The sequence below is a fragment of the Oratosquilla oratoria genome, unplaced genomic scaffold (assembly GCF_046742065.1).
Source record: "Oratosquilla oratoria isolate Oo_2021 unplaced genomic scaffold, ASM4674206v1 SCAFFOLD232, whole genome shotgun sequence".
Lineage (NCBI taxonomy): Eukaryota > Metazoa > Arthropoda > Malacostraca > Stomatopoda > Squillidae > Oratosquilla > Oratosquilla oratoria.
In genome coordinates this window covers 57,719-78,045 of record NW_027467584.1, presented here as the reverse complement: position 1 = coordinate 78,045, position 20,327 = coordinate 57,719, and the positions used below count along the sequence as shown (strand labels likewise).

Genomic DNA, 20,327 nt, shown 5'->3' with positions numbered 1-20,327 from the left:
CCGTCTCCACCCTTTACTGTCATCTCTTCCCAGCAGACTTCTTTGCAATTAAAGTCGCCCATCATAACTATTCTTCCTCCATCTTCCATTATCTTATTTAATGTTATCCTTGTGTCTTCTAACATACTTTTATGTTCACTCTCTTCCCATGAGGCTGTTTTTGGAGGCACATAATTTATCACAAACTTTCTGCTCTTCTTATCTCTGTCTTCCACTTCGATCATAATCATCTCTACTGTATTCTTTCCATATGTGACACAACTCACTTTTATATTCTTCTTAGTCAGGAACATAACTCCACCCCTTTGTTTTGTCTCTCTGTTTCTAATCCAATAATTATATGCATCATGTCCTATACTGTTGGATGGTAGTGGACCTTTTAATTTCGTTTCTACAATTTCCATTATGTCCGGTTCTTTTTCCTTCAAATAATCATTCAGCTCATTCAATCCTGTTATTAATCCATCTATATTTGTGTAAGGCACTCTTAGTTTTCTGCCACTTCCATTGTATTCTGTTTCCCTTTTGTTTTTCTCTAGTATGTCGTATTTCCTTACTTTCATATTCACTACTCTCCAATAGAATTTCTCTTTTTCTGACTCTGTTCTTTTCTCGTTTTTTCCTTAGCTTCATGTCTTTTCATTTTTTCCTCCTCTCTTTCCTCTTCATTCATTTCTCTTTTTATCCATACCTTTTTATTTTGTTCACTTGCTGCTAGTTTCCCTGTTTTTGCTAAGATATTCTCTGCCGTTGTTTGTGACCTGAATTTAATCTTAATTGGTCTGGTCTTATCTGTACTATACTTTCCGAATCGATACATCTCTTCAATTTGTTTCATGATTTCAGGTTCATCTTCCTGAATTAATTCTAGTAAACTGCTTACTTTTTCTTTTTCCTCATTGATTCTTGTGGTTCTATTTAGGTTATGTTTCTCTTCCATTCCTAATATAATTATACATTTCTTTTTATCTGCTAAGTCTCTTACTATATTCTCCTTCTGTCTCATCACTTTAATAACTGAGTCTTCAGTTTGTTCTTTCATTTGCTGTTTATGTCAGTAAATGCAACTTCACTGTTTTCTTGGATTTTTTTCCAACCCTGTGCTTCTTTTGCTATGGCCTCTTTATTGTCTTTATTATTCCTCTTTAATTCTTCATTCTCCTCTTTTATTTCTTTTAACTGTCTTTTTAATTCCTCTATTTCTTTAGTTAAGTTTTTGTTCACCTTCTCTAGTTCTTCCAATTTTTCAAATCTCTGCGCAATCTTTGCTATATTACCGGACCTATTCTCCAAATGTTCGGTCATTTGTTCAAGTTTTTCCTCTAGTCTTGCTAATCAGGGGAGGTTGGTATCCGCCCCCCCCTCATTAAATTCCTGGAAATTATTATCCTCACCTTCCATTGTGCTGCTCTTATCTATATTTCTAATCTTTACATTTTTGTTAATCCCTTCACCAAAATCATCGGTCTTTCTCTTGTTTACAAGACACCTGGCCTCCTGGACCAAGTCCTCCCCTTCCTCATTTCCTTCCATTTCCCTCAGTAATCCCTCCCCTTCTCCTTTTTCCTCACTTTCCCACTACACTATGAGCTTTCCCCTTCCCTGTAAATACAATAAGGTACTTCCTTTGTGTTGAGATCCACGAAAATTTCACTTTTTCTTCAGAACTCCAATCTCCGCCATCCATCCAACGAAAGTGTGTGTGTATTTACCTAGTTTTTCACTCTGTTTCTAATCCAATAATTATATGCATCATGTCCTACACTGTTGGGTGGTAGTGGACCTTTTAATTTTGTTTCTACAATTCCCATTATGTCTGGTTCTTTTTCTTTCAAGTAATCATTCAGTTCATTCAATCCTGTTATTAATCCATCTATATTTGTGTAAGACACTCTTAGTTTTCTGCCACTTCCATTGTGTTCTCTGTTTCCCTTTTGTTTTTCTCTTGTATGTCGACTTTCTTCAGTTTCATATTCACTACTCTCCAATAGAATCTCTTTTTCTGACTCCGTTCTTATCTCGTTTTTTTCCTTTGCTTCAAGTCTTTTCTGTTTTTCTTCCTCTCTTTCCTCTTTATTCATTTCCCTTTTTATCCATACCTTTTTATATTGTTCACTTGTTGCTAGTTTCCCTGTTTTGGATAAGATATTCTCAGCCGTAGTTTGTGACCTGAATTTAATCTTGATTGGTCTGGTCTTGTCTGTACTATATTTCCCTAGCCTGAATTTCTCTTCGATTTGTTTCATTATTTCTGGTTCATCTTCCTGAACTTCTATGTGTGTGTGTGAAATGAGAGGAAGCAAGTAGAACTGTGATAGGATTAGGTTTACTAATGGGCAATGGTGTTAGGTAAGCTAGAATAGGGAGTGACAGAAGTCTGGTGCAAATGAAGGGGGATTAAAGAGTGAAGCAGAAGCAACAGAAGGAACAGGATTTCCACAGAAATCAGGAAGTGGTCAACAAAATCTTACAATAAATAAAATAAAAATAAACATATAAAGAATCCATATGAACCACCTTAGAATATTCCTCCACCTTGTTCCCAACAATCAGCAAATCAAACACAAAATACTTATGAACACTGCTGAATGGAGCACTAAGAGTAAGTATATGATGTACCAAGACCACTCTTATAGAACACTTTCATACAGAAGCCAAACTCCTCCCAACAGAACATCACATACAAATAAGAGACACGATTCTACCACAGAGCCCTTAACAACACACAGCCCTCACATTGCATCTCACAAGCACCACTAACAGAATGCAACAAAAAACTACACCAGAAGCATATTACTCAAACACCTACCAGAACTTGGCACCCAAACCACACAAAACATCCACACAGAAACACACCCAGATGACTTCAAGAAAGAACACCTTACCAGGACCCTCACATGGGGGGAGGTGCATATGCCCTGGGGTGGCACATTTAGGGGGGCAGCAATTCTAGTCTGGACATCCCGCCCTCAAGACTGACAAAATAATTGTAATAAAAAAAGGACAAAACCCTGAATTACTGTAATATACAAATTTTGCATTAGAATCAACAGAATATGAAATATTTTTCATTTATCCTTTCTGCAAAAGTTCATTAAATAATATTTTAAGATCTGTTTCATTATTTCCCAAGCCAATAGCTATAATAGGCAGTAAGAAATGGTAGAAATGGGAAGTGGTGACGGGGAAGGGGGGGCATCACTGAGAACTTTGCCCTGTAGCAGCACTTAGGCATGCATGGGCTCTGCACCTTAGTCAATACTCCAATAACAACTCCCATATATAAATGCCAGAGAAAACCCTCACACACACCAGACAAGAACCACACTAGCTCACCTGCGCTCAGGACAGGATCAACCTAGAATAGGCCTAGCCAGATTCAAACTGCCCCAGATGCAACCACCACACAGAAGACACAGAACACATACTGCAATTCTCCATACTGATCATTCCCAGACAACACAATGTCTCTTTTCCAAGAGATTTATGGTTCCACCCAAGTGCTGTTGCTGTTTTTCTGGAGGCCATGTATTGCAACCAAGACAGTAGTTTCAATTGATATTTTAATTTTTCTCCTAGCCCTCTCAATTAATACCCAAACTTTCCTACTACACTCAAGAGAATGACACCTATAACACGACTGCAATCATATTGGTCTCCTTTTCCTGTGTAAAGTGAAACTGTACAAACACTTCTCCAGTCCACCAGCACATTACCCTCCAATAACCAAACATTAAACCTAACTAGCTAATCCACTATATTTGTCCCTCATTTTGTCAGGCACTCCACATTACACCCATCCAGCCTTGGTGCCTTATCAACTTTTATCAGTTTCAATGCTTTTTGTACCTCTTCTACGGCTATCATTTTCTTCTCCCCGAAGCAATTTTCCTAGGACCTATTGTCACAATTGATTCCTATCATCCTACACATTCAGCAACTTTCTGAAAAACTATACTCATTTCACCTTACTGCCTTCATTTCCTTAAACTTATCTCAATCTACACACTTTACCCTTTCTCTACCTGACTCATCTCCCTCACTCTTCTAATTTTTTTTTTTTCAAATTCTGTCGGACTTACCTCGTTTTACATCTACTGTCCTTTTTGCCTTCCTAACCTTGCATTTTGCTCCTTGTAAATCTCATATATATTCTACCTTGAAACCATTCCTCATGTGCTTGCTTTTACTCTTCCAACCTTCATCTCTTCATCCCATGTATTTGCTCTTTTTGTTCCCACCCATCTTCCTCATCTCACATACCATCTTTGTGTATTTTATCACTTCTTCCTTGAAACATACCCATTCTTCTTCTACTCCTACCTCTAACTCTCAACTTCCACTCTACTCTAACACGCAATTAAATTAATCAAGACACTTCCCTCCATCCCACCATGGAATTTCCTGTTACATCACTTACCAATAGAGCCATTCCTTTCCTCTCTTGTCCCATTCATCACTCCTGATATCCCCCCCAAGAGTAAAAAAGATCATGAAATCAAAACTTTTTTTAAACATAAAAAGGACCAAATAACACCAAATATCTCTTATTAATTTATTTTCAAACAGCAGTAGTGTTAGTTCTACTACCAAATGTGTCCAGGCACATTGACATGAAAGTAGATACTGTAATCATAATTGTTAGCATACATTATTCAGGCGTAATGTATCCATGAACAAGCATACAAGTATAATCTACACTAGAAAACATTTCATTTCCTTAAATATTTTTTATTTAATTTTTTTTGGCCATACATAACCTTCTACATAAATTGTTGATAAAATTGTATTTAGGTTAGGTCATACTTATTTTTTTTTATTTTTGGAAATATAAATACTATTCAGGCTAAAACATCAATATAAAATCTATACTCACACTGGAAGAGAAAGCTCTCAGCAAAGTCCTTACAGTCATACTATGCTTACAAAAAATTCATTACAGAATATATATATACTAAGAAAGGTGTTGGATCTCAGGATTATATTTTTCATCTCCAGGTTAAAGCTGCCCCTTGTGTTGGTTTCCCCATGGTCAAATTAAAAACTTTGTTTATCAACACATATATCCTGGTGACTGTTACACAGAAACAATTAATATTTTATAGTACACACAGGGAAAAAATAAAATATTATGTTCAAGACAATCCTAAATCTTAAGATCTGATTTACTGGCACAAAATAGTTACTTCATTATGACTTCATTTGCCCATATCAGACCAATTTGCATCATGATCTTAATAAGCATGGAAAGTTGGCCTGTTTTTCAATTCATTTCAGGTAGAAATCTTAGTATGGGTATGATGTTATACTTCACTTGATGCTGTGTACTGGAAGAAAAATTCATCATTAAAGGAACCACAGTTTTGAGTGCTTTACATTTCTGCCATTTCAATATTGTTTTCCAAAACACAATAGCCATAGATTGCAACTGATGACATTAATATGCCACTTATTTTTTGGTAAACACTTTGGTCCCAATTGCCGTCATAACCCAATACACAGCTACCACCTGAAACTTGAAATGACCCGAACCACTAATGAACCTTTCATCCACTGAGAGCTTCCTCCTCCAGGTATAATTTTTTCAAATCACTTACACATCTAAAACAATGCACAAGCAATAGAACTGGTATTATATTAATATACACATATTTATACATAAATCTATATACAGATATATATGTGTACGCATCCATTTATCCACATACTGTACATCACTGGTGTATGTGCATATTTTTCTTCCAAAAACAAGTTTCTCTTCCTTATGAAGAATACACTTCTACTGTCTTCTATGGTTATTGTGATAATATACTCAAACCATGAAGATAGAGGAAAGTACTTTTTCACAAGGAAAATACACCATGCACACACACATGCATGCATGCATGCATACACACATGCATGCACACACACAATTATGCTTAAATATCCACATACACCATGCACTTGCACACATACACACACATACATACACACTGGGCACTTTTTCAGGAAGTTTTAAGAATATATGATTATATAACCGATGCACATTTGGATGCAAGGTAGTAGTAGGCACCATTACATGAGTTTTGTTAACATCCTCTTCCAGTTAATATCTTACTTATAAAACTAACAAAACCCTTTACATACATTACTAGGATGAGAATGGGTGTACAATGCGTACAGCAATCCTTGTTGTGGGAGGACTAGCAAGCTCTTTGCTTTCCTATTGCAGCACTTCTGCTTTCACAGACTTTGGATATGAAAGTCCATATATAACCTAATGAACTTATAAAATATCACATATTAATGCATGGATGTATGTGTGTGTTAGTGTATCTAATACTTCATACATACACACAGAAGCATTTGGCAATCTTACATGAATGCCCACTCACCAATGCAGTGCCTAAAGTATACCCAATGCAGCTACTAATATGCCTTGTAGGCATCACTGCTTTTCAAAAATATCACTAAATGATGATATTACCTTATCAATGACCTGAAAGTACTCACTCAGAAATGCCTTGTTAACTATGTTACATGTATATTTTTAAAGTGGCATCTTCAATGAAATCATCACAAACTACTGTAGGTTCTGGCTTACCTCAGTTACACATTTTTCCTATATTCATATGAACATTCACTTATGACATTTTCTACAATGGCATGAAAAAAATTAGTGGGAAAATGCAACTCCCAAGCAACATATCCCTTTCTCCATAATTTAGTTTTTAAAACCCTTTCAGTACTGGAGGTTCATAAATGCTTCTGCATATTGTCGAGTTTAAATACTTGGAATTTTCATCATAACATATTTGAAGGATTTCATAAGTTACAAAGGATTACGAAGGCGGAGCATGCCAACAGGAGACCTTTTGATCCATATACATCAAAATTATATGTGAAAGAAATCTATCTTAAGTACACATGGACCATCATACCTGCCACTTTACAATGCACACACACACACACACAAAAAAAAGGCCTTTTCCCTGTTATAAAAGGGTAGCTGATCAAAGCATACACTCACCCTACAACCATCCAAAACCCATTCATCCCCCCTCCCAACTTAATACTTCATGGATGAAGGGCCATCCCTGTAACTTCCTACACTTGGATCAAAGGCAATGCAGAGAGACATAGTGCCTCCTCAGCAAAGCCCAACAGCTAGAGCTGCCTTACACCCACTGCTTTATTACAAATACACACATACATGTATGCACACATATAAAGTAATCTCCACCAATTCAAAACTGCCATTATCTGAGCACCCTGTGGCTCAATTAACATGTATATTGGAAGGATTACTGTAATTGAAGGACAAAGGATGAGTGACCCTCTGCCTTCCTAATGATCCCTTCTCACCCCTCTGACAGTATTCCCCTAACCACTGATGTCACAAATACACAAACATCCAGTGGCCCAATTAGTTCTGATATGGGATCTCTCTCTCTCTCATACACACACACACACACACACACACACACACACACACACACACACACACACACACACACACACACACACACACTCTCTCTCTGAAAGGGGGATTCTTAGTGTTAAACTGAATCATTCATTATATATATAACTATTGACTGGGTATTGCCAACCCATCCATCACTTTCTGGTTATCTAGTCACGTCAGTTAATCCCAGATCTCTCCTGCTGATAATCCATAGCCCCACAGTATTCAGCAATGGATATTGGCCCCTCCCATAGATCTCTCCTGGTACCTGGAAGAAATGTTGTACTGATATTGTATATGCCGTACTGGTGTGGGTTTGTATCTATGTAACCAGCTGGTAGAGAGATGAGGAGGGGGGCAGCTGCTGGTTGTCAATTATCTTTACATGAAAAGGTGGGGGGAAAGCTGACACACACACACACACACACATATACATGCACACACACACACAAGACATATCTTGCAGGATGCCAATCACTGGTCCCTCTCAATGCAAAAATTACCAATTATTCTTAACTCTTTGATCCTTAGGGTGACTGGTCAAATTAGTTGTAGCACTGAAAGGGTTTATAAAAATACACTCACACATTCTATAACAACCAATGAAATGATAAATTATGTCTATATTGGCACTCAGATTTGTTTTGCCCATCTCCTTCATTCTTTCACCAAAAGGAAAACGAGTTTGTTAACATTAAACTCTACCAGGGACGGAAAATAATAGGAAAATGTGCTCTAAGAGTATTCACTGTTTTTATGCTTGCAATGGACTGTATAACCTTTTGTAATGTAATGTATATGCAGTGTGTAATTTGGTTAAATGTAAAAATGTCTTAATATGCATGTTTAATATAGGTAACATATTAGTATATGTACAACTATAAACACAAATTCTTTGAATCCATTATACATGTGCTTAAACAAAATATAAATCATAATCACATGAACTGACACGTTTGTTTTAAAATGTGAATTAGATATAGAATAAAGATAAAATAAAAATCCTATCTCATTATAAACTAAACATACTATGAATAGAAATCTAACTCACTCTTTGCTAAGTCCTCCAATTGTATGCAGCTCCTACATCAAAGATTACAACCTGGACCTCAGGACACTAACTTAATAAAGCAAGGACAGCCTATAACAGAAGCCTTCACAGAGAAAATAACCTTAAAGCATGGACACCGGACAATAATGCTACATAGGTTCCATTAAAATTTGGCCCCATCCACATACAACTAAATGCATACATTTTTGGTGGATCAGTTTTGTGCATACAAAACAAACAATAACATGCACATGAAAGCACTGGTTACCAGCATGTGATATGATCAGGTATTGTAGTGAAACAATTTGCATACTAATGACCATGCACAAATAATTTTGAGACTTGTCCCTGACAGAAATTTCTTATATCACTGATACTGTCTCATAAGTGATGACAATCAGTGCTTTTGATCAAGGCTAGTGGATATCTGAAAGTACTAATTTGTATTATGTAAATAAATATTTACTCCAAAAGTGACTAATAATGAACAATCAGTGTTACTTGTCAAGGTTGAGTGCAAAGGATTTGTAACATTTTTCAACTGTCCTTTATCCTGATTACCTATCATACACAAGAACTGGACTAGAGAAACATTTAAAATAATTATTCTGTTCCAAGGAAGTTCTGTGATTATTCATGAACCATGATAGGAAAATGTAGGGTCTTACCCCAAACTCAAAGCTGCCTCTCATGGTACCATCCCGACAGTGAGTCATTTAATATCTTAGCCAGACTCATTCCTGTATCTCCTGTCTTAACCTGTAAATTTTCATGTACATTGCAAAATAATCTACAAAGACTCTAAAAGAGTACAAGCAAAGCTGTCCTACACTCTTTCTTTAGCATGCAACAATAATCACTCCCATCTGACAACAAAACCATAATTACAGGATTAAAACAAAAAACAGAAACAAGACTGAATCACTATAGTCTTGATCAAATAATGGCAATTAAATTTCATGAGATAATGGCTGATTTATGTGAAAAAATGTTCTAACTACTACAGTGAACAAATAAAGAATACTCAATGTATGTACATGAAAATGCCCTCTCATACAAAAATACACCCCACACATTTACAATCAATCAGTTCTTGATGGTTCCTATGAACAAAGAATATGAATGAGTGACTAATGGAAAATGGAAAGAGGTGATATGAAGAGCAGAAATACTGAAAGACTGAGGCTTCTGTAACAAAGAACTACAGAACAAAACATGATGACACTTAAGCAATCTAAATGTAGTGGCAAGTATGAGATGTGGAGGAGGCGGTATTACCAACACATTACCTCCATTCACCTCTACCAATATTAGTAACAAATTCAAAAAACAACAACTTTGTATTGTTAAGAACTTTGCTTAGCTTGGAAAATATCAGTCCAAATCCTCCATAGCTTTAGTTCTGACAAATTACTTTAACCAACACTTTAGTATTTTTGTTATTGAAAACTCACAACTGATCTTCTTTCCAATTAGTTATACTTTTGATTTCTTTTCATTTCAGCTACATAACTCCTCACATCTCAAACAAAAAAGCCTTTCCCAGGTGTTCACACCTTCCATTTTTCTCATTGTTTTCATATGCCAGTATGTGTGAATTCAAGTTTAAGTTTCATATTTATTCCTTATGCAGAATTTCACCAAAACTTTCTGTTTAATTCTGTTAAGGCAATTCCTAATTTAAATTTTATTCATCTCACTTCTTTTCATCAACAATGAAAGCATCACCTGAATGTACATTGATTGTGTACAACTGTTTAGAATTAATTTTTATTTCTTCTGGGGCATAGGCAATCCCAGTGTCAACACCCATATCTACATAAAACAAGCGCATTTTACTTGCTGGAAGTTCCACCTATGAAGGAAAAAATGAAGAATGAAAAAATATGAATTCAGGTACTATAAGATGTGTATGGGGATAAAATGGTAATATCTATGATTAGTCCCCATAACAAACTTCAATTGTCTTAACTTGAAAATTTTAAGAATGCCTTACAATATATTTAATGATCAGTCATGGTCAAATATAGCAATCTAACTGTAGTTACAATCACAAATACCATGCATGAACTATCTTGGAACTTACCAGTGGTTCAAGGGACTTCTTTAAGTCAAGAACTTTCTGATATACATTGATTGTTCTCTGGATGCTGTTTTCACCATGACGAATGGTAACAGTTACTTCTTTCTCTGGACGTAAACTGATTTCCACAAGAGGATCCAACTCACCATGTTTTGCAATCAATTCATGGTACCTATATGAGAATACATCACACTGAGTATATGACTTTGCAAAGATCAATTAGTTTAAAAGTCACCCTGTTGGGATCTCTTCAATTAAGTGATATTTCTTAAAGATATTAATCCCACTAATACTATGTGATTTTATTCAGTTGATTATAAATCAATTAATATATTGCCTTGGTTCTCTTAATAGGCCATCTGTGAAAAAAAAAGACAATAGACACTGGTTTAGCACAAACCATCTCAATATTCTTTGATCAAATCTTACTTGCCAGCTCTCTTTCCAGCCCTGCTCTCTTGCTTCAGCTCCATATTTTTCACTTACTCTGTCATCATAACTCACACTGAATTTCTTAAACACTTAAAAGTAAAGGTAATGTCTTGCAGGAATGAAGTGTTATGAAAACTAATCTGGGGATGAACACAAACTGAAGGTTGGATGAGGGAGTGATTGTGCCCATGGCAAAGACTTGGAATTTGAAAATAGCAAGATGGAGCAAAATTTGTTTAAAATATTTACAAATTATGGAGAATATTCTCCCAGGAGGTGCTCAGATGAGAGGGAGGGTGGGAGGGGTGTGGAGTGTATTTAGGGATGAAATGGGTGGGAGTGTTTTTATGCCTTTCCCTTTTTGGCTCCCTCCCTTGGAAGGGGGAAAAGGCCTTGGTATATGTATGTACAAATTATGGAAGATGTTATGAGGATGGATAGTGAGAAATATGGAGGTGAGGCATGGAATGGGGTTGGAAAGCGAGATGCCAGATAGGGTAGATCAAAGAGTGCTGAGATGGTTTGGACATATGGAAAGAATGAGGGAAGAAAGACTAGCAAAAAGTGTAGAAAGCATGAGTGAACTTGAGAAGACCAAAACTAAAGTGGTTGGACAGGGTAATGGGGGCACTGGATGCAAGGGGTTGGTCACACAACGAAGAGTGCAGAAGAAAGGAGTAAATGGAGAGAGGTTATAAATGGATTAAGAAAAGGAGCAGACTAAAGGGATGTTTTTCTTGTCTACCCTGAAATTTTATTCAATGTATGTGGGGTCCACCAAATAATGAACCAGTGGGAGTAAACCAGCCCTGGATATTGAGCCCTGCTGTGGAAGCACTGTTTCTTTGCACTGCCTAAGATTGAAATGGTAAAGTAGAGGGACAGGTACAGGGATGACCCTTCATGCATGATGTACTAAGACAGGATAGGCGATGAATAGGTTTGGATGGGTGTGTGATAGGTGTTTGGGTAGGTGTATGCTTTGACTCGGCCAACACCCTTATAAGAGGAAAGAAGTCTTTATGTATGTATGTATGTATGTATGTATGTATGCACTTTCCTCCACTCTCACTAACCATCTCCAATCCTAAGTACATCACCCTCACATTTACCTCCCTTATAAGGAAGAAGTCTTTGTTTATAGATTAGTGTATATGAAAAGTATATATGGGGTACTGAGGGTCTTGGAATATCTCTGGAGAAGAAAGAAGTATGAAACTAGTGTAATCTGTTCATAGTGATTACAAGTCTAATTAACACAATTTTTATCCAAGAGGGCTGGAATGCTCGTTTACTTACTTCTAAATCTCATTTTAAACCAACATGTAAAGCCCTAATACTTTTTGCAACACTTTCCTTACCGTGTAGGTTTGACATCATGGTCTTGGTAGAAGCGAATGAAGGCACGTTCAGCATCCTCTCGCTCCTCTGATGAAATAAGTGCACCACCGTTTAGCCTTTGTATTCTCCATATTCTCCCAATTGTAAGCTGCCGTCTTTCCTTGTCATTGTATTCCTGGGGGGGAGGTGTTATCAAGAATGAGTTCTTTCAAGCTTCAGTTCACCATTATCGACACAAAATGATAACAATATGAATACAGAGACTGCTTTATGAAATAAAATAATACGTAGTGATTCTGCTCTAGTCCATTTCATCTTGGGACAAACTGGAAAGAGCATGATAAGGATGAAAAAAAAAAAAAAAAAAAAAAAAAAAAAAAAAAAAAAAAAATTAAGCTACATACCTCGTACAATGGACATTGCTGAAGTCTAAGTTCCGAGAGTTTTGGGAAGCGATTGACAACATCTACAGAATCCCAGTTCTTAATCTTGGTGTTGTTGAGGGAGAGGTACTTAAGAGTTGGGAAGTTTTTGGCATAGTCTCCTTCAGGATCTAAAGAGTCAATTGGGCACTCAGCTAATATTAGAGCTTCCATCCCTGGGAACATTGATCCAAGTGCTTCCAGCTATGCACAGGAAAAAATGGAAAGCATTATATACAAATAAACATTATCATGCTGAATTTGTGTAACTCTTCTACTGGCTGGAGTAAGTTTACACTTAATGTGTAAAAATGACAACAGATCAATACCATATCTGTGAAATATCACTACTTACTTCATTTGTCTTAACCCACTGTGAAGGGTCACCCCATTTATGAGTGCTATCCTAGTTAATTCCAAATAATTTCATTCAGGTGGCAGAGGCCTCCACTTCTCCATCTATCCATGTAACCCCCACTATAACATTTCATCTTTAACATATATAGGCTTTCCATTTCTACCTCCTTCAAATTCCAAGTCTCAGCTCCATACAGTACCATGGGCATAATCACTCCTTTGTAGACTCCTTATTTGCATTCATCCCTAGATGTCTATTTTTCATGACATTTTTAATTTCTCACAGACATTCACTTGTTTCTCTTACTCTATAATACCATATCCCCCCACTTCCCTACTACACATAATCCCAAATACTTAAATTTCTCAATTTCATCCAGCCACTTGTCCTTCAAATTCACCTCCAGCCCATTACCACCTTCATTCCTTGTACATCTCATTATCTTACTTTTGCCCACATCTACCTTTAACTTTGTCCTCTTACATACCCTCTCAAAATCTGTCACCAATTGCTTCAGTCTCTCCCCCAACTCAACCCCAGGCATTAATATGACCATGTGTGTTTATTTTCCTAGTTGTATTCTACGGGAAGGGGAGCTATGTTCGTGGTGTCCTGTCTTTGTATCTCGCAACATCTTGTTTGTTCTTAAATTCATGTATGATGTTTGCACACACTATTGTTTCTTCCAGTTTGTTCCAGACATCCACCACTCTTGTGTGGAAAACTGGTTTTTTTTTTTATCTCTTCTATAACTGTCCTTTTTTACTTTTTTTTTCATGTTCCCTTGTTTTTCTTCTATCCCAATTTAATAAGTCTTCTCTATCAAGGACTTCCATGCCTTTCATAATTCTATAAATGGCCAACAGATCACCTCTTTCTCTTCTTTGTTCCAGGGTTGGTAATTCCAGTTTGGACAATCTTTGCTCATATGTCAGTTTTGAGTGTTGGGGCCATCTTTGCCATTGCTCTTTGGATTCTTTCTATTTTCCTTATATTCTTTTTGTATTGGGTGTCCATAGTGTTGCTGTGTACTCCAACTTGCTTTTAGAAAGAACTTTCTAAGTTTCCCAAAATCTGTTTTGTTATACATCAGTCTTCCTTTTCTGTGTTTCTCATTTTTCCCCATATTTATTTCCTCTTTTAGTTTGAGCTCAAGTAGTATGTGGTCACTCTTCCCAATTGGTGTCTTGTATTCAATTTTATCCACATTTCAGGCTCTGATGTAAATATCAAATCTAGTCTTGACGGTTCTTTGTTATTTCTATATGTAGTATTCTCTTTTACCCATTGAGTCATTGTGTATTCAATGGTCATATCCAGTAGTGTGTTTCCCCAAAGGTTATCTCCACCATTCACCATCATCTCCTTCCAACATATTTCTTTAGAGTTAAAATCACCCATAATTACTAGATTTCCTCCTTTCAACTTTTTTCATGATCAATTCCACATTGTTTTCTCCTGTGATCTTCATCACATTTAAGCCCTTCTTGGTCAAAAACATGACTCCTCCACCTTGTTTTTTCTCTCTATTTTTTATCCAGTGATTATATAAACCTTGTCCAACCCTATTTGGTGGTAGTGGACCTTTTAATTTCGTCTTCACAATTCCCATGATACCTGGTTTTTCTTCTGCCATAAAATCATTCAATGCATCTAATCCTGAAATCAGACTATGTTGGTATAAGTTACTTTTTTTATCCTTTTCTTCCTTGTTTTCTGTTTCCTGTGTTTCCTTTCTTTTAACATACTATTCTTTCAGCATCAAGTCAGCACATAAAAAAATAAAAATAAATAAAATAAATAAAATAAATAAAATAAATAAAATAAATAAAATAAATAAATAAATTATCCACACCCCCTCCCTGTTCTCAAAACCCTCCCATAAACATTTCCAATTGAGTGAGATGACTGAATTATTTCATATAAAAAGATGTAGGAATGAGTGAGACGACTGAGTTAGAGATGTTTCAATATAACACAAATCAGTAAAGCACACCTGTTTCCAATCATTGACTGGATTGCAAGAGAAGTGGATTCTGTTGACAGAATTATATGGTTTTTCCCCTTTTTGCACTGAGTTATAACCATTCATGCAGACATGAAGCTCTTCCAACCTGTGGATAAAAATAAACTTATTTATTTATAATTACCTATGAAATATATATACATACATGTACATAAAGATTTACAAAATATGCAGGTGAGGTGGCAAATGAAATGTAAGGCTAGAGTATGGAGATTTATTCAGAACAAGGCATTTTGACCTCTTGGGCCTTCCTCAGTGGAAAGCCCAAGAAGTCAAATCTTCTGGTTCTGAATAAAATTCCATACTCTAGCCTTAATGTTTCATTTGCCACCTCACCTCCATATAAATATACATATATATAAATTTATGCACATTTCCCTGATATTGATCCCACTTACTGGGTTGTCTCCACAAGAGACAACCCTCGATGGAGGAGACAACTTCATGGAGCTGACAACTGGTGACTGCTCTCCTTTCCCTACAACTCTCAGCTCATGACAGAAAGTCCCATATTGATACAACAGACAACAGTCCAAGTTTCTTCCCAGAGAGATCTGTGGGAGGTTCCACAGGCCATTGCCAGCCACTGTGGGGCTGTGGGTTTTCCGATGGGACCTTTCGCAGTCAGGCTCGTAGATGCCTATTAGCGCTAGAATTTTCAATTGTCTCGGATTTCACGAGGCAAAGGGGTGACTTAGCTAATTTGGAAACCGATATTTAAAAAAAAAGATACGACATAAATTGCTGCATAAATGTATTTAAAATTAAAAACATGACTCTTAATGTTATAATTTTTACTTACTGGTGTGTGATAAGGCTTTGTTAATTTAATTATAAGGTAAAACTAAAAACAGGTAATTATTTTTACGGAAGTAAGTATGAGCAGTAAAAATAAGAGGATGTTGATTTCAGTTTGTGCATTTTATCTGAGTGTTGAAAAATAATGGATATCACTGTCACGTCCTGTATATGAAGATAATCAGTGAGATAAAAAATAACAACAGTGGTGGCGGACGTACGAAGTGAATAACGTTTTATGTAAAGAATAGCCTCTTAGATCTGCTGGGAGCTATTTTCAAACAAATATAACTAATTTTACGTGTGCCATGGCAGAGTGTACGTCAGATTCAAGAAAAAGTAAGAGAAACACAAATGTTTATCGTACCGAAAAAATTAAGTCTTTGATGCAAAATTATATTTTCGATACATTACATGGATTTGCCTATGGCTTGGTGCATTCAAATGAAAGTATATATCAGTATACATCCATTGAAGTCGGTAGAAAATGACAAATTGCTTGGCTTGATACAATTATAGGCTGTTTTACGAATATAATCTGTAATTATAAATAGAGGCTCAAACAATGCTATATGCCGTTTGCAATCATGAAATTAATTGACTTAGATTTCAGACACAATAATGTACAACGATACACCTCTGTAAGCTTACAAAACTTGCCAAAAAAAGTATTTATTTTCTGGCAAGAATTACAAAATCTGGCGGTGTCTGGTATCAAATTGCTCACTGCGAAAGGTCCGATTGGTAACCCTTGAGGATGAAACCTTACTGTGGATGTTGCAGCATGTCTTCTTACCCAGGGCAGTGGGCAGGAGACAGGGATGACCCATCATCCATGAAGAGCTAAAATGAGAGGGAAGAAAGGGTGGTGGATACTTGCCTTTTGATTTGGCTACCTCTCTTGTATGGGAGAAAAAAACCTTGGTATGTAGATTGATAAACAGACGGAACCCTTGAGACAATGACTGATTAAATAAAAAATAAATATAAATACAAAAACTTTGAATTATTATTGTTTTTATATATATGATTATATAAGCGGCTAAATTACATTAGAATGAGAGTAGAGTACACTCTCTATAACTTGTCACATAACAGCCAAAGCCTTGATGAAGTGAGAAATGCTGGATAATGTAGTAGGGGTGAACCAAACAGGCAATTGTTTTCAGCCCCAAGTTCAGTAGTGTTGTCCAGTACTCCAAATTTAGGTCTAATTTGCACTGTGTTGTTTGTATTGCTTCTCTCAACCTACATTCTACCTCCACCTTCACTCCTTCCTTTCCCACTGCATTCAGACACAATTATCTAAAATAATCCACTTCCTCCAGTCTCTACCCCTTAATACTCATTTCCAATTTGCAGCCATCCTCTCCCCTTGTACATCTCATTACTTTACTTTTACCCACATTTATCTTCAACTTCCTTCTTTCACATGCCTTCCCAAACTCCATCACTAATTTCCTCCTCTGATCCTACTACAAGTGCAGCATTGTCAGCAAACAACTGGTTTATCTTCCATTTTTCTCCATAGAATGTTGTTGGTTGTTTTAATTTGTTGTTTTTCTCCATAGAATGTTGTTTTAAACATATTCTGTTTATAGAGTATTGAACAGCATCTAATTCAAATGATCTTTTTTTCCCAAAAAACACTTTGAACCATTCCTATATGTATCTTTCTACCCAGAAAGTTTGTCCCAGCCTATTTTTTTTTTTTTTTTCATGTGTGGCAGAAGTCATCACCATCTGGCAATGGTGAAAAAATTACGAGGTTATAGCCTTTTTTCACACTATTTTTTTTAAATGTTTAGTTAAATACATTTAGTTTATAATTCCCCCTCTCTGGGGGACGGAGAGGGGGGGTCGCCGATTTAATGAAGCGGCCTTGCTGTGGATGTGCTGTGTCTTGCGACACTGCTTCTGACCCAGGGCAGTGGACAAGGTGCAGGGATGACCCATCATCCAGGAGGTGCTCAGATAAGAGGGAGGGTGGAGGGGTGTGGAGTGTATTCAGGGATGGAATGGGTGGAAATGATTTTATGCCTTTCCCTTTTTGGCTACCTCCCTTGTAAGGGGGAAAAAGCCTTGGTATATGTATGTATGTTATAATTCATAGTTAAGAATAGATTGAATTCAGGTGAAAAATTTAAAAATATACTTTATATACCATTTCTGTATGTATATATCCCCAAATTTTGTACAGGATTCCAAACATAACTAGTGGGCACATGATCCTCACAATGCTACTATTCCAGGGGGAACACCAAGTCTGGCAAAAGGGTGGTGTGAAGAGTGACTGATGCCGAGCAATCAAGAGGTATAGGCCATTCCTGCAGCACATAGAGCTTCTAGCCAGCCAATGGTTGTGCTGGTAGTGTATGACATTGTGTGACAGTTCTTGCAACTCAAACTGTTTACCAAAATCTGGCTTGTGGCCTGCTAGCCAATGGATAACAAAAAGGGTCATTTTACAGCATGAATTTTTGCCAATTAATTTAGTATAAAGACAGATTTTATTCTCTTTCACCCACATTGCTCAAGCTGAATAATGACACATGCCAAATAATAATAGTATGAATAATAGAACATTCTATACTCCCAGTAATATAAAGAAGTACACACATCTCAAGTACATTCTCTTCCATATAATCTCCCCATCTCAAACACTAAAACTTTCTTTGATTTCCTTTACTTCATCCTCCTATTCTCTCCTTTCTATCATCTCTCATTCACTCTTTTATTTTCTTTTTCTCATCAGCAATCTGCCTTTATTATTCTCATTCAATAAGTCTCCCATTCCTTCTTTCTCCTTAATTCAAATTTATTTTTCACCCATACATTTCATTAATACCAACCAAGAAATTTGTAACATACAATCATTTAATCTGTTTCAAAGTGATTTCAATCAACTGTGATAACCTCTTTTGCAGATAAAGTGTTCAATCTATTTTGAATTATCCTTTCCCTACAATTTGGGTATTTGGAAGTCATTCTATTCAGCTGAGGGGAATATTTCTTTACCTCTAATTTCAAAATTTCACTGACTTTTCACTGCCATCCTACTAATTCTTTCTCCTTTGTCTTACCTGGGTATTTGTTCTAAGAGAGCATGTAGGTCCTTCCAAGGCAGAGTTGTGCCATTAAGAACTAGTCGAGTTAGTTGTGAAAGATCAATACTCTCTGCTGTGATCACTGAAGACTCAAATTGGTTGAAACTCAGGTTGAGGAAGGACAAGGCAGGAAGATGCCTTAGGATCTTGAATACCTGCAAAATGGGTGATACGTGCATGTAAAAGGATACAAGTTACCCTTGAATTACAATATTACTAATACAGAAAGCTTCATGTGTACATGAAGTTACTGTTAGATACACCATGGTATCTATGGGTGATGACACCTTAAGTCATGGAGAAAAGTAATCACACTTTCAGGCTCCTAAAGGAGGTCCTGCACCCAATATATTGTGTTCATGTCTGTGTGCTGCCAGTGCTGTGCAGTCTACAAAAATGTGTGTGAATGTATTTTCTTTTATTAATCTATTACACACAAGGGTGACATAGTACATAGCCATGCAACCAAACCAGGTATTTACAAGGGACTAAGGCTTCACAAAACATGGCAGCTTTATGTATCTCCGATTCTATAGGAGGCATCTTGTCAGTGAGCATATTTCATTTGATGTATTTGTGTTGGTATCTACTGTGTTGTATGATGGTCACAGCAGTCAGCTTAAGTGAACCATATCCATTCTATTTAGCTTGATTCCTGATTTATAATTTGGTGTGATGTTGCATCTAAATTGAAAACCTTAGAAAAAAAAAGCATAAATCAAAATTAACAATATCAACATCTATTCTGAGGATTGTTTCAACTAACCCTGGAAAAATTATTACCTCAATCCAGTCTTTAAGTTTGTTCTTGGAGAGGTCAAGTTCTCTCACACCTTCACACTTCCTTTCCACCTCCTCTTCATCTCCTGCATTGTCTATGTCACAGCCTGCCAGGATCAGAACTGAAGGCAAACGCTGTCGTCCTGACCGCTTTAAAGTCAATGCTACACATGCTACCTCTGTCACCTTAAATTCAGAAAAAAATATATATATATACATATGTAATATCTATACATATACCATGTAAATATGACAAACAATTCCTAAATTTTTCACTGAAGGAAACATGCATGCACACACACAAAGAGAGAGAGAGGGGGGGGAGAGAGAGGAGAGAGAGAGATTGAGAGACAGAGGAAAGAGAGAGAGGAAAGAGGGGGGAGAGAGAGAGAGAGGAAAGAGGGCAGGGGGGGGAGAGGGAGAGAGAGAGAGAGAGAGAGAGAGAGAGAGAGAGAGAGAGAGAGAGAGAGAGAGAGAGAGAG

General features: G+C 36.6%; 1 protein-coding gene across 4 annotated transcripts in view; it reads right to left on the bottom strand.

Moving 5' to 3' along the window:
- Positions 1-4,541: 4,541 nt before the first annotated feature.
- The window catches only part of mlt (tubulin folding cofactor E like protein mlt), a 63,464-nt gene continuing 47,678 nt past the window's right edge, over positions 4,542-20,327 (bottom strand). For all 4 annotated transcript variants that reach the window (XM_076181342.1, XM_076181341.1, XM_076181343.1 and 1 more), the window contains exons 3-9: positions 19,849-20,031; positions 19,042-19,220; positions 15,131-15,248; positions 12,759-12,980; positions 12,375-12,529; positions 10,585-10,753; positions 4,542-10,353 (exon numbers count right to left, since the gene is read on the bottom strand). In XM_076181342.1, the coding sequence (XP_076037457.1) occupies positions 10,195-10,353; positions 10,585-10,753; positions 12,375-12,529; positions 12,759-12,980; positions 15,131-15,248; positions 19,042-19,220; positions 19,849-20,031 (1,185 nt within the window). In that variant the 3' untranslated portion in view covers positions 4,542-10,194. The remainder of the gene's footprint in view (positions 10,354-10,584; positions 10,754-12,374; positions 12,530-12,758; positions 12,981-15,130; positions 15,249-19,041; positions 19,221-19,848; positions 20,032-20,327) is intronic.